This window comes from Ovis aries, chromosome 7 (assembly GCF_016772045.2).
Source record: "Ovis aries strain OAR_USU_Benz2616 breed Rambouillet chromosome 7, ARS-UI_Ramb_v3.0, whole genome shotgun sequence".
Lineage (NCBI taxonomy): Eukaryota > Metazoa > Chordata > Mammalia > Artiodactyla > Bovidae > Ovis > Ovis aries.
Window position 1 is genome coordinate 57,554,807 of NC_056060.1, and position 16,223 is coordinate 57,571,029.

The 16,223-nt window shown below is 37.8% G+C and overlaps 1 protein-coding gene across 1 annotated transcript in view; it reads right to left on the bottom strand.

Annotated features, from left to right (window-relative positions):
* Positions 1-340: 340 nt before the first annotated feature.
* AP4E1 (adaptor related protein complex 4 subunit epsilon 1) overlaps positions 341-16,223 on the bottom strand; it is a 70,231-nt gene continuing 54,348 nt past the window's right edge. Inside the window, exons 17-21 of the mRNA XM_004010615.6 lie at positions 12,614-12,872; positions 9,742-10,299; positions 8,528-8,718; positions 4,518-4,675; positions 341-3,640 (exon numbers count right to left, since the gene is read on the bottom strand). Of these exons, the coding sequence (XP_004010664.2) occupies positions 3,480-3,640; positions 4,518-4,675; positions 8,528-8,718; positions 9,742-10,299; positions 12,614-12,872 (1,327 nt within the window). The 3' untranslated portion in view covers positions 341-3,479. The remainder of the gene's footprint in view (positions 3,641-4,517; positions 4,676-8,527; positions 8,719-9,741; positions 10,300-12,613; positions 12,873-16,223) is intronic.

Here is a 16,223-nt window from a genome sequence, read left to right on the forward strand (position 1 = left end):
CGTGCTTCTTGCATCTTGAGGAGGGGCAATATAAAAACAAAACATTGCTTTGAATGCTCTGGTCAGGCTAGGATGAAAGCAGGGGATATGGACAAGTTCCTGAGGATCAATCCATGCTCTAACCTGTCAGAAGCCCAGAAAGTTTTCTCTGAACATCATACAGAAAGAGCAGTGTCTTTACTTTTAACCAATTATATGACATGCTTTGGGGCTATAATAAGTAAATCACTCTTTTCATCCTATTCCAATTGCTTCTGCTCTTTTTAGCTAATGCCTATCAAATTACTGAATAATATTACTTTTAGATGATAAAGAATATACAGACTGAAGAACAACAACATAGATCACTTTGCATTTATTACATGTTTAACTGAATTTTTTCAAATTACAGAATTCAACTCCAAAATAAGGCAACTAATGCCTGGTAAGCTGTTATTCACTTGCATTTTTCCCTCCTAAAATTTTAAAACAAATGAAAACAACACCTTAAAAGACATGTGAATAGGTTCAGTGCACTTTCAGTGGCTCACAAACATGAAACAAAGACCACATTAATCCATTAAAAAAAAATTGCTTGATATTTTAAAACACAAATGACATGAACTAAAATAAAGGAAAAAATAAAACACTGCATTTTAACCAAAATTGTTTCCGTAGATTATAGAATATTTTTTTAAAATACTGCTCCTCTGCAGAGCACATGCTGTGCTTGGCATGCTTGGCACATTAGCACTTGGTAACTGTTCAGCTTCCATTTGCAGTTTTTTTTCAGGACTCATTCTCAGGGCCCACACTCCCCTGTGACTAATTTACTCCTCTGGTGGAAGCCTGCTCCTTCTTCCTCCACTGTCTCTTAAGGCTCTCCTGTCTTCCCTTTCTTCTCCCCAGATTCACACTCACTGCCACCTGTGTTCTCAGCAAAGATGCCCAGCAGAGAATTCACCAACTGCATCTCCCCTCCACAAGAGCTCTCACTCCAGATGTCGCCCTTTTACTTGACCGAACTGTAAAATAAAGAGACGATCTTGCCCAACAAAAAGTTTGTTCTCCTACTTCACTGTCACATCTCCTACAATGCAGAAAAGGCTGGCGATGCCTCATCTAGAACTTAAAACATTCATTAGTTTAGGCAGAATATACACTGCTCTGAAGTTCTTTAAAATCTACTCCTTCCTATTATTGTTTTTAAAAACCATGAAAACGCAAAAATGTAAACATTCTATTAAACATTCAGCAGAAATCCTTGTATCCTACTTTATGCAGTGGGTTTCAGAAAGAACAAAAGTGACACCATGTTCCCTCTGACAGACCCAAAATCATACTCCCAGCCCTAACCTACCATTACACATTTACCATTAGCACTGTAGGCCAAGCGTCTCTCATGACAACTGCTGCTGCCACCCATGAGCACCCTGTAACAAAGCAGCACAACAGCTCACTGTAATCTCTCCCAGCTGGCTGTCCACCTGCTTGTTGGGAACCTTACATCCACTGCTCCACACTCCACCCAGCAGTGGTGACCACACAAACAAATGGAAGCAGGGACACCAAAATATGAAGCACCTCTTTTGCTATACTCAACATTCCTTCGCAAAGTGAGAGGGCACTTCCTATCTCTTTGTCAGAATATCAGCAGAACTAGGTGGGGTGGGAGGGTGCTGCTGACAGAGGTAGCAATAAAGAGAAAGCCAACAGTGTCCACACTATCCCAACATTCATATTCCTGTCATCATGACACTGCTGGGAGCTTGAGGATGAATCTGATATTCTATTCAACATGAGAAACCTACTCAGGAAATTCTAACCACTTCTCATTGCTCTTTTAGCAAGATTTTACTGCATGCTTTTTAGAAGTATGAAATTAACAAGGTATTTTAATGAGTAACTTAAAAATCAATTTCTTAATGTGGCTTTTGTTTTTAGGGAGAGATATGCTAAACACAAATAACTGGTGAAGTCTATCAGCTTTGGGGAATTCCCTATCAGTTATGACTAATAAGATAACCTAAAACCACAATTTCACACCCAGATGATAAACAGTACCAATTAACCAGAGTATTAACTACAATGACTTAAAACTATATTATCTGAATAGTTTCTACCATGAAGTATCAGAAAAAGTGAAATAATAAATATTTTCCACAGCACCATAAGGTTTTATAAAATACTCCGTTTTTAACATAAATGTATAATCATAAGATTCTGGGCTATCATTCATATTAGGCTTAACCTCTTTTACTGATAACAGTTCTGACAGAGGTCATATAGGCACAACTATAACATGAAAATCATATATTTTACTGAAGAATCTGTATGGTAAACTTAAGACTATCACTCTTCTCATTGCATCCATTGAGTACTAGTGGATTCAAAGGCCAGGAAAGATGGTTTTGCCATTTGTACTCTATTCACATATTTTAATGTGCCAAAAAATCTAAGTGGTAACTAAGATATTTGCCATAACTGAAAAGTCCTTTTATACCTGTTTACTTTAGTACTGTGTGCTCTTAACAGGTTTTGTTTCTAAATGGTAATATTATGTAAATGGCTCTGAGTTTTGAAAACAAGAATACGATGATTTACTTTTTGAATTTTAAAAATTAATGCAAGTGGAAAACAAATTTTGTAGCCAAATTGTTTGCAATGATGTGTATCAAGTTATAATAAAAACTCTGCCATAGATTGGTGGTGGTTTAGTCGCTAAGTCATGTCCAACTCTTTGCGACCCCATGGACTGTAGCCCACCAGGCTCCTCTGTCCATGGGATTTTCCAGGCAAGAATACTGGAGTGGGTTGCCATTTCCTTCTCCAGGGGATCTTCCCAACCCAGGAATCAAACCCAGGTCTCCTGCATTGCAGGTAGATTCTTTACTGACTGAGCTGTGAGGGAAGTCCATCTACCATAGATTGGATTCCCCCAAAATCCAACGTGCTCATGGGTCTCCTGAAGTATTAGTATGTGCTGTGCCAACTTAGCTCAGTACTGATCTAAGCAAACATTATTGAAAGTAATGACTTGCTGACCAAAAAGCATATACTGCATTCCAAAGCCAAGTATGAATTCGATTTGGGATTAAGTCCATGTCTCCTCTCCATCAATGCAGAAAACTGAGACCTGGCTTTACTATAAATCAGCTTTAACACTAGAGTAAATCTGCTATAAAATTATTTATAACAAAATAAATTATTTTCAGACCCTCTACAGTAAGTGATATATATAAATCATTAGCAGTTTATAACATTAGCTTAGGCCACTTTTTTAGGACCCAAACCTACTGTACAATCCTGAGTAAAAGGTTAGGGGTACAGTTTCTTGGGGATCTTTCTTGATCATGAACCATAAATAAAACACATAAAACCACAACCTATAATAATCCCCATTTTCATTAGAAGTACCATTAATCCTTTTTACTTTGGTAGATAAGTTTATCTATGTAAACCATTTATTTTGATGGAGTAAAATATAAGCAGAGCTTTTGCTAGGATCCCTCCATCACTTTTTGACACTGATAAAGTAAATAGTCAGGAAGAGTAGAACAGGAGGATCTGAACCACAGGGCTAACATGTCACCATGAACTCGGAAATGCAGCAAGCAGGGGATGGATGGGAGCAGTTGACAGGCCAAGAGCCCTTCATTACCTACAACAAAACAAAATCAGAAATTCTTTAATACAAAAAGATTTCAAGAGACAGTTCTACAAAGAAGATATACAAATATCCAATAAGCATGTGAAAAGATACTCAACATCACTGATCATTAAGGAAATACAAATCAAAACTAAAATGACACACTACTTCATACCCGTTAAAACAGCAATTATCAAAATTCTACTTTGGGGTATATAACTAAAAGACCTGAAAGCAGGGGCTCAAACACAGATTATTTATATATCCATATTCAAAGCAGCATTATTCAGAACAGCCAAAAGGTGGAAGCAAATAAAATGTCCATCAAAAGATTAACTGACAAATAAAATATGGTATATTCATACAATGTGACTATATTTAGGCTTAAAAAAGGAAGGAAATTTTGACACATAACATGGATGAACCTTGAAGACATTAAAAGTGAAAGAAGCCAGTCACAAAAGGACGAATACTGTATGAGTCTACTTAGATGAGGTACCTAGTGTAATCAAATTCATAGAGACAGAAAATAGGATGGTGGCTGCCAAGGGCTGCAGAGGAGAGGCAATGGAAAGTTAGTGGGTACAGTTTCAGTTAGGAAAGAGGAAAAGGTTCTGAAAATGATAGCTGGTAATAGCTGTACAACAAAATGAAATATATTTAGTGCCACTCACCAATACACTTAATGATCAAAATGGTAAAATTATGCTATGTATACCTTACCACAGAAAAAAATTTCTTTAAATAAAGTCTGTACAACACACTTATCAAAAAGATGCTCATAACAGGATATACATCGCTAAGAAATCAGATACTTTTAAGAGTTTGCCTTCTGATTGTAAGAAAGGCCCCATAAACATAAGACTGCATTCTCAAAAACTCTACAAACCTATAATGTCAACAACATGAAGTCTTAGTTCCTGTTGCAGGGCCTTTAAGGTAGAATGCAGAGGAGCTTGAGATTCTGACATCTTTACATTTTGTTTCACATCATTTGCAAAGGATAACCAGAGTTTACCAAAGTCTTCAGTTGAGATTTTTAATGGCCTGAAAATAATTGTGAAAATTAGATTTATGTCCATAAGAATGAAATGATTCTAAACAAATACATTTCAACTGATTCATGGGAATTTAAAAAAAAAATCATTACAAATCTAAATCCTATGAAATCTATGTTTTTTAAACCAGATATGATCAGAATGCTTACCAACATCCTCTAACTTGAAGACAATGCTGAAAACAGATGCTATTACAGAACAAATGTCTTTTCAATAAATCACCCAGTTCTTTTTCTGCGCATTAGTCATTACAATAAAATTTCACCAAATAATTTCATGAATCATTCAAATATAAAACTTTTCTTTCATGTATACTTTAGATTGGGGATTCCCAGGTGGCTCAGTGGGTAAAGAACCTGTCTGCAATGCCAGAGATGCCAGAGATATGGGTTCGATTCCTGGGTCGGGAAGATCCCCCAGAGAAGAGCACGGCAACCCACTGCAGTATTCTGGCCTGGAGAATTCCATGGACAGAGGAGTCTGGCGTGCTTCAGACCATGGGGTCACAAAGAGTCAAACATGAAGCAACTGAGCACACATACTTTAGATTTGGGGACGAGATACTCCATCAAAGTCATGTACAAAAGTATGAATACAAAGATCCATCACCTTAAGCAAAGTGGACCAAGAGAAAGAATTTTAATCAATCCAGTTTTTAAATGGTTCAAGCAGCTAAAGATCAAATAGCTATCCCAGATAACACTAGGATATCTCTGGGGGGAATGGGAAATTTTTATATTCTACTTACATTTTTCTATAACATTTAAATTCTTACAATAAGTACTGATTTTATAATTTAAAAAAATTTTAAGATACATAGGATTTTACTCATAAGAACAGAATTGTTTCTGGCACATATGCTGTGCTTCTTCAAGTTACTAATGTTCACCATGGGACATAACTTTGATAGTCACAGAATGAAAGTTTTTTGAAGGCTGGATTTTATCTTTTCAGCACCACAGGTATAAATACATACTCTTTGACAGACTGATAAACATGTTCTTACTAAAAGACTTTGAAGAATAGGCAAAAATTATAGATGGATACGGAAGGTTAAAAAATTTTTTTACAGATATTCATTGGTATTCTACATTCTTGCTTTAGGCAGGCTTCATTTTAAAAACTGTTTGAACACAGTACAATATATTCATAATACTAAATGAGAGCAGAAGGGTTAAAAGATTGTTATCAACTATGTGGGTAGCACTGCACAATGCTAGTGCAATAACTAAATACTGTATGTCTACTAAAAGCTTAATAACTTTACTGGTCATAGCAAACACTCTCTTCCAACAACACAAGAGGAGAATCTACACATGGACATCACCAGACGGCCAACACCGAAATCAGACTGATCATACTCTTCGCAGCCAAAGATGAAGAAGCTCTATGCAGTCAACAAAAACAAGACCAGGAGCTGACTGTGGCTCAGACCATAAACTCCTTATTGCCAAATTCAGACTGAAATTGAAGAAAGTGAGGAAAACCACTAGACCATTCAGGTATGATCTAAATCAAATCCCTTATCATTATACAGTGGAAGTGAGAAATAGATTTAAGGGACTAGATCTGATAGACAGAGTGCCTGATGAACTATGGACGGAGGTTCATGACACTGTACAGGAGACAGGGATCAAGACCATTCCCAAGAAAAAGAAATGCAAAAAAGCAAAGTGGCTGTCTGAGGAGGCCTTACAAATAGCTGCGAAAAGAAGAGAAGCAAAAAGCAAAGACGAGAAGGAAAGATATACCCATTTCAATGCAGAGTTCCAAAGAACAGCAAGGAGAGAGAAGGAAGCCTTCCTTTGAGATCAGTGCAAAGAAACAGAGGAAAATAATAGAATGGGAAAGACTAGAGATCTCTTCAAGGTGATTAGAGGTACCAAGGGAACATTTCATGCAAAGATGGGCTCAATAAAGGACAGAAATGGTATGGACCTAACAGAAGCAGAAGATATTAAGAAGAGGTGGCAAGAATACACAGAAGAACTGTACAAAAAAGATCTTCACGACCCAGATAATCACAATGGTATGATCACTCACCTAGAGCCAGACATCCGGGAATGTGAAGTCAAGTGGGCCTTAGGAAGCATCACTATGAACAAAGTTAGTGGAGTAATGGAATTCCAGTTGAGCTATTTCAAATCCTAAAAGATGATGCTGTGAAAGTGCTGTACTCAATATGTCAGCAAATTTGGAAAACTCAGCAGTGGCCACAGGACTGGAAAAGGTCAGTTTTCATTCCAATCCCAAAGAAAGGCAATGCCAAAGAATGCTTAAACTACCACACAATTGCACTTATCTTACACGCTAGTAAAGTAATGCTCAAAATTCTCCAAGCCAGACTTCAGCAATACATGAACCGTGAACTTCCAGATGTTCAAGCTGGTTTTAGAAAAGGCAGAGGAACCAGAGATCAAATTGCCAACATCCACTGGATGATTGAAAAAGCAAGAGAGTTCTAGAAAAACATTTATTTCTGCTTTATTGATTATGCTAAAGCCTTTGACTGGGTGGATCACAATAAACTGTGGAAAATTCGGAAAGAGATGGGAATACCAGACCACCTGACCTTCCTCTTGAGAGATCTGTATCCAGGTCAGGAAGCAACAGTTAGAACTGAACATGAAACAACAGACTGGTTCCAAATTGGGAAAGGAGTACATCAAGGCTGTAAATTGTCACCCTGCTTATTTAACTTATATGGAGAATACATCATGAGAAATGCTGGGCTGGATGAAGATTGCCGGGAGAAATATCAACAACCTCAGATATGCAGATATGCAGATGACACTTATGGCAGAAAGTGAAGAAGAACTAACGAGCCTCTTGATGAAAGTAAAAGAGGAGAGTGAAAAAGTTGGGTTAAAGCTCAACACTCAGAAAACTAACATCATAGCATCCAGTCCCATCACTTCATGGGAAATAGATGGGGAAACAGTGGAAACAGTGTCAGACTTTATCTTTTTGGGCTCCAAAATCACTGCAAATGGTGACTGCAGCCATGAAATTAAAAGACGCATACTCCTTGGAAGGAAAGTTATGACCAACCTAGACAGCATATTAAAAAGCAGAGACATTACTTTGGCAACAAAGGTCCATCTAGTCAAAGCTATGATTTTTCCAATAGTCACATACGGATGTGAGAGTTGGACTATAAAGAAAGCTGAGCGCCGAAGAATTGATGCTTTTCAACTGTGGTGTTGGACAAGACTCTTGAGAGTCCCTTGGAAAGCAAGGAGATCCAACCAGTCCATCCTAAAGGAGATCAGTCCTGGGTGTTCACTGGAAGGACTGATGAAGCTGAAACTCCAATACTTTGGCCATCTGATGCAAAAAACTAACTCATTTGAAAAGACCGTGATGCTGAGAAAGATTGAAGGCGAGTAAAGGGACAACAGAGGATGAGATGGTTGGATGGCATCACTGACTCAATGGGTATGAGTCTGAGTAAACTCCAGGAGCTGGTGATGAACAGGGAGGCCTGGTGTGCGGCAGTCCATGTGGTCGCAAAGAGTTGGACATGACTGAGCGACTGAATTGAACTGAAACATTAACATTAGTTTCTCTCAGAAGTTTTCCATAGGTTGGCCAACCCCAACCTATACAGGGTCGCCCACACTATAATCATCTATCACACCATTTACTTCCTGTTCATAGCACAATTCAGTTATACATGCATTTGTATGACTGTTCAATATCTCTTCCTAGAATGAACCCTCTCCTCCCTTTGTGCTGTTATACTCCCTAGCACCTAGTACAGTGCTCTGTCCAGAGAAGAGCCTAGTAATACTTGCTGAATGAATGAACAACTTGAATTAATATTCAAAAAAAAATTTACCTAATGAAATCTAACAGTGATAAGTTTACTGAAAATTCAAGCTGAACAGAGTGAGTATCCATCACTTGATAAGTTATAAAACCAGACAGATTTCCTTCTGTAAAAGGTTTTTCCATCTGTACACTGTATTGAAAATTTTTGGTGCCTTCTGCTTCTATTATGGGCAAACAGCATCCAGGTTTCTCAGTGATCTGTAAATAAAAGTAAAGTAAGTACTGAAGAAGGTATCAATATAGACTTTCAAATGAATACCAATATTCTATTTAACTGAAGTGGTACAAAAGCATACTATAGTGAGATATTAATAACAAGCCACAACACAAGGATAACTGACAACTTCACTTGAGAAAAATTCACTAGCATAGATAATTAAGAAATAATAACACATAGGTCAGAATTATGTAACAAACAGCATTACAATGAAAATGTCTGTGTGGTTTAACAACCAAAAAAACAAAACAAAACAAAACAGTCCTGTGGCTCTCAATACTAACTAGCAGCAGGTTTTTAAAGCTAGGAGAATTTAAAGAAAAAAAAAAAAGCAAAACAGGTTTATCTTTCCCTCTCATTCTCTACCCTTACTCAAATCAAGTTCTGGTGGTAAAGCTCAGACAACTGAATTGGGTTTTGGTTTGTGTTTTTAGGTTTTTAGAATTAGGTGATTCTAATGCATACCTATGGGCTTCTCTGGTGGCTCAGCAGTAAAGAATCCACCTACAATGAGGGAGCTGCAGGAGACGTGGGTTTGATCTCTAGGTCAGGAAGATGCCCTGGAGAAGGGCATGGCAACCCACTTCAGTATTCTTGCCTGGAGAATCCCAGGGACAGGGGAGGAGGGCAGGCAACAGTCCATAGGGTCGCAAAGAGTCAGACACAACTGAAGCGTCTTAACATAGCACAGCAACACAATGCACACATCTACTGTTAGGAATTTCTGCCAGGTCAGGCCCGGGTAATATCCCACTCAGTGCATTCTAACTCATAAAAGAAACTGGATCAGTTTTCTCAGTCTTTTCCAATACAATCTTTATTATGTTCCCTGTCTCTTTTGAATGATTTGTCCCACTTAAATCTGTCACACCTTTCACTGTTTTTGCTAAAGAAGAAAAAAGGATGTGGGAGAAATTTATAAGCCATCAGAAGAGTCAACAGTAGAAACACTAAGGAAGCACTGTCCATTTAAGGCATAAATAATAAACCATTGATTGTCTTACCTTGAAATTTTCTGCAGGAGGAATTTCTAAGTTAGCACTTTTCAGTTCCAAACCACTCTTATTAAAAACTGACCAGACGACCAACAAACAATCATCTTTCCAAATTTTGTAAGAAGACACAGATATGGCTTCATTATTACAGACCTCCATAAGATCTGAATGTATGTGTTCAGTAGTTTCTTCCAACAAAGAAGCAGCTAAAGAGATTTCATTGGCAACTGAGGCTGGAGTGGCTTGAGGAGGGTGAAAAACTTCCATGTTGTTATCAGCAAACAAAGAGGGTGTAGACAGCTTGCAATTTGAGATTTTCTCAACCAAGGGCAGTTCTGTCAGCGACTCAGAATCCAAAAGTTCTGAACTGAGAGAAAATTTCTTTAATTCTTTGTCTCCTCTATCCTGCAAATTATCCAAACAATAATCTTCTTCATAAGTCACATTTGATGAAGAACTAAAGGAAGAACGGATTATATTTTGATCAGTGGTTGTTTCCTCACTTTTGGTTTCTTTGATTTTTGATTTCCTTCTAAACTTGTGAGAAATGGTATCTGCTTTTCCGAGCTGCAAAGATAAAACATAATAATACAAAAATAAACCATTCTACTACGTCATGAGTCAAACTTTTTTAAAATCATTTCAAATGAACAATGTACTAACTAGCTAAGGTTCTACCTACTGGAGATGGATAAAATGTTAAGCCCTAAAATTCTGACAGCTACATAACTCTGAACTATTAGGCTAAATCTACTTCTCATTAAAAACACATAAAATCAGAAAAAGAAATAAGGTCAAAAAGTCAACAACGAACAATTCTAAATCTTGTTAGACTTCAGAATGCTAGAGTACAGAATTGCACAAATTAAAAACAGTGAGAAAATTAGCAATTTTTTTGTTTCCAGAGTTGTCCTGTAGAAGCTAAAATACCCTTAAACATGGGGATGGCTCAAACTTTGGTTCAGTAATCTATAATAGCCCTATTTTTATGACCTGTGAGTCAATAAACAGGGAAGAAAAACTGACTTTACCTTAATAATCAACTAGCACTGGCTAACTAGAACTCACAGAAGGAAAGAATTCTACAAGTAACTAGTGAAATATGTTACAGACTCAGGGGATGGGAACAGCAAATTTGCTATTCTTGAGCTAAGCCTCCCAAGGAAATGGCTGCGAATTCATGCAAGAAGAGTGATGGCTCAAGCGCCCTCTTGCTTCACAAAGAGATGACTGGATGGCATCACCAATGCAATGCACATAAATTTGGGCAAACTTTGCAAGATGGTGAGGGACAGAGAGGCCTAGAATGCTAGAGTCCATGGGGTTGCAAAGAGTCAGACACAACTGAGCAACTGAACAACATTATTACATGTATTATTAAAAAATAATACATGCTAATTTGCTTCCCTCCTTTCTGCATGATGCCATCTGAGTTATAACATAGTTCTTCACATAATTCAGGGCCCCCCGAAACAAGGAAATACACTCTTTTTACACTCTTTTTTTCCAACTAATCTAGTGACAGTTGAAGAAAAAAGAAAAGTGTGAGGGGTAATGCAGAAAGGATTTAACCTAACTTAAACAGAAAAACACCCTACTTAAATTTCTTATTTCGAGCCCACCAAATAAAAAAGAAAAGTCTAATTAATTTATCACCCTGAATGTTCTTCTGAGAAATACTCTGAAAGCTATGCACTTTGTTGAGAAGGTAGAAATCCTTCAACACCAGGAAAAAGGCTCACCAATCAGGGCTTCATGAGCCTTGGAGCACCCTGACCCTGATGTTCTCTGACCACTGAGAACTTGCCCTATTAGTGACAGATCATTCAATGGAAACTTCACCACAGCCTGCTGGAACAGCTCACGGACTCAAGATCAGTGACTCTGCTGCTGAACTATACATGCTGAGACAACATTAAGGTACATTAATTACCTATTAATACTTTTAGGATGAATTCAATTCACTTTTTCTGATTATCAAGTCTGACAAAAATAATCTCTGGAAAAGAAAGAGATACAGGCAAAGAAGGTAGCCTAGAGACTTGACTAGTGTTGACAGAGATGGAGGGAAAATTCCAAGGGAGATGAAGGATGAAAAAACTGCAATATAAAACTGAAGAAAATATAGCTCTAATCATAATTTTTCACTAGGTGATGGAAAATTACATATGGAATACACAGACAGTCAAAAATAGCACCTGTCCTTCACTCCACAGTTTATTCTTTTACTAAGAGAATAATATATCATCATAAGAAGTTTTGTAAATCATCATAATCAAAATTTCTGAATATAATTATCACTTTTGTGTAAGTCCTTTCAAACTCAATACACTTTTAACAGTTACAAGCAATATAAAAAATTAATATTCTAGGGTTTTTTGCTTGATATATGTATTTTTTAATTTTACAATGTAGTATTTATCATTTTTAATGACAAAGTCATATTCAGTGCTAATATAATTTATGTACCCATTCTCTTAAGACATCTAAATTGATTCCTATTTTTCACTATTAAAAATAACTATTTTAAGAAGTACTTTTTCCATAGACACATCAATATTGTTGAACTATTACCATTTTTAATTTCCATCAAGTCCCCTTTCCAGTGAGGCCTGTCCTTTCCACCAATGGGGGTGATAATACACATGGTCATATTTGCAACTTAATCTGGACTCTGACCCTTTCACTGACTAAAGAGAACACCTGACTAAAGCTGAACCAGTAAGATTTTCTCCTTCAGGAATATAAAAGGTGGCTCTGGAGCTGCGGGAGGCATTCCCACAATGTGTGTAGATTAACAGTCATGAGCTTTTGTAGAGCCAGTTTTTTTGTTCAAAACAGGGGACATAAGATTCTCAGAGGAATATAACTGACTACTTACCAAATTTATTGTACTTTCTGATCCTAGCCCAACAAACAATGATGATGCCAGCAGCTGCTTTTCTTTCTCCTCTTTAGATTGCATAGGGACTTGAGACGGATCCTTTTTTGCTACAGTTTGATCTACATTCTCCATCATTATACTCTCCTGAGGAACTGGCGGAGCTTCTGTTTCATCACCAGTTTTGCTTTCCTTTTTGGGAAGATAGCCCTCTTTCCCCCACAGTTTCTTTATACCTTCCAGCTTCAAGCCATTTGTCCTAAGGAGATTGATAATGAAATCAAGTCAGTTTAAATAGCTGCTAAACAGTTACCTTCACGAGGCATTTTTTAAAAAACACATCTTTGTTGTTATCTTTTAGAAATAGCTTTCAGATTATATTCTATATGCCAGAAATAAAATTGAGATCTGCAGTTTTTATTTTAGTTAAAGCCAACCTTCCCCAACCCTCCAGCCAAAATATTTAATGCAACAGAACTCAAGGCTTAGTTTAAAATTTCAGATCATTTAATTTTCATTTAATTGCTTGAGTAAGATGTCCAAAAACAGAAATACTATAAATCAGTTCCTTTCAATGTATGGACTTTTCAAAATTATCCTTATTTCTGATGGGTTAGAGATCAGAAATGACATAGTTCCATAGCTATAATCACTTAATGAAGGAATTAACACTCTATAAATTCACTACATAAAATCCTGTGGAAAGGAAAAAAAAATTCATTCAAATCTACTCCTATGTGTAAATTTACCGTTAATCCAAAAGGTTTTCTTAATGTGAACACAATCTACATTTTCACCTATTATTGCTGTTGTTTAGTCACTAAGTCATGTCCAGCTCTTTTGAGACCCGGTGGACTGTAGCCTGCCCAGCTCCTCCGTCCAAGGAATTTCTCAGGTAAGAACGATGGAGTGGTTGCCATTTCCTTCTCCAGGGTTCTTCCTGACCCACAGATTGAACCCACATTCCTGCACTGGCAGGCAGATTCTTTACCACTGAACCACCAGAAAAGCCCCATTAACTACTATAATGTATATTAATAAAAATGAATGAGGTTTGATCTATAAAAGAAAAAAGTATTAATGATACTTTTGGAAAAAGCATGAATGTTAGGAGTTGATACCTGAGGTGAAGAAGAATAAAGCAGTGATTAGGATTAAGACTCATCTACTGTTGTCCCAAAAGCTACAGCTGCATATCATACATAAGTGCAGGCTCAAACAACCAAAGACTGCCTCTATTGTTTTCATTTAAGAACCATGTGTCCTTGACACTGACTCAGGTAAGTATCTCTGCCATGATCTAAAACTGCATTTTTAAAATTTGTGCTACAAGATAGGCAGATCATGAAATGACTCTAAAATAAGATTTCAGAAATATGTGTACTGATTGTTATTCTACTTCATGATTTGTTGGAATCACGGTCAGTTTGATTTTCTGTAATACGCCAGAAACAAAAAAAGATCATTATACTTCATACTGAGTGGAAAACTAATGCTATTAAGTACCAATTGTCTAAAAGAAAGTCTAATGGTAATAAAGAACGCCCTACAGGAAATCAGTCCATTCAACAAATTTTATTGTTAAATGTTCCTTTATAAATATCTTCATTTCTCTTTCAGGTATCCAAGAGTTTTCTTAAAAGTTAAAAGACAAACAAAATCCTGTTATTTATCTATCAAACCTTTCAGAAGAAAACTGGTTAATCTTGTGTGAGCAGATAAAAAAGTCATCACGGGAGCCACTAAAATGACCCTAGCATCTCTAGGATGCTCAACAGCAACAACAAGGGATTCATGAATCCCCCAGGAGAATGACAGTGTTTCTGTAACCTTGTTTACCAAAATATATCCTTTAATTATTAAGGGATAGTTAAAAAAAAAAAAAAAGAGCAACTCTCCAAATGATTCAAATATTAGTTTAATTAAAAAAAAGAAAAGTAAGTGTAGTAGATCCTGGGATGTTCCATCCAGATCCCCCTTCAATGAAGGAGTCACTGGTGCAGCTGCTGGGAGTGTAGAACCCTTAGGGATTTGCCTCAGTTGCAGAGTCACATGAGTTGCAGAACATGCCCTTTTCCCAGGCCACCCACATCCAATAATTAGGGAACAGACATATAGAGTCCTGGCCACCCATTTCACCCAACTCAGGACAGCTCTGATGGGCCATTCTAGCTCCAGAGCTTCCAAGGGAGTAGGCAGACACTGTTGTTAGCAACAACAACACTGATTGCAGACTTCTTCTTCTGCCCAACCCTCTTCTTTTCCCTCCCTTCCACAGTTGATGATGCCAAGGACTCTCCTTAATATTTTGCATTAAATTCCATCTCCAAACACACTTCCCAGGGAATTCAACTCACAATAACCAGCAAAAATGAGAAAGAGAAGGAAGATGGAGCCTGCATTGTTGTCGTTGAGTAGCTAAGTTGTGTCCAACTCTTTGTGGCCCCATGAACTGCAGCATGCTAGGCTTTCCTGTGCTTCATTATCTTCTGTAGTCTGATCAAACTCATGTCCATTGAGTCACTGATGCCATCCAACTATCTCATCCTCTGTAACAGGCACACACGTCTATCAGTTCAGTTCAGTCGTTCAGTCGTGTCTGACTCTTTACGACCCCATGAATCACAGCACGCCAGGCCTCCCTGTCCATCACCAACTCCCAGAGTTCACTCAAACTCATGTCCATCGAGTCGGTGATGCCATCCAGCCATCTCATCCTCTGTCGTCCCCTTCTCCTACTGCCCCCAATCCCTCCCAGCATCAGAGTCTTTTCCATTGAGTCAACTCTTCACATAAGGTGGCCAAAGTATTGGAGTTTCAGCTTTAGCATCATTCCTTCCAAAGAACACTCAGGGCTGATCTCCTTTAGAATGGACTGGTTGGATCTCCTTGCAGTCCAAGGGACCCTCAAGAGTCTTCTCCAACACCACAGTTCAAAAGCATCAATTCTTCTGCACTCAGCTTTCTTCACAGTCCAATTCTCACATCCATACATGACTACTGGAAAAACCATAGCCTTGACTAGACGGACCTTTGTTAGCAAAGTAATGTCTCTGCTTTTTAATATGCTATCCAGGTTGGTCGTAACTATCCTTCCAAGGGGTAAGCGTCTTTTAATTTCATGGCTGCAGTCACCATCTGCAGTGATTTTGGAGCCCAAAAAGATAAAGTCTGACACTGTTCCCACTGTTTCCCCATCTATTTCCCATGAAGTGATGGGACCAGATGCCATGATCTTCATTTTCTGAATGTTGAGCTTTAAGACAACTTTTTCACTCTCCTCTTTCACTTTCATTTAGAGGCTTTTTAGCTCCCCTTCACTTTCTGCCATGAGGGTGGTGTCATCTGCATATCTAAGATGATTGATATTTTTCCCGGCAGTCTTGATTCCAGCTTGTGCTTCTTCCAGCCCAGCATTTCTCATGATGTACTCTGCATATAAGTTATATAAGCAGGGTGACAATATACAGCCTTGACGTACTCCTTTTCCTATTTGGAACCAGTCTGTTGTTCCATGTTCAGTTCTAACTGTTGCTTCCTGACCTGGATACAGATCTCTCAAGAGGAAGGTCAGGTGGTCTGGTATTCCCATCTCTTTCCGAATTTTCCA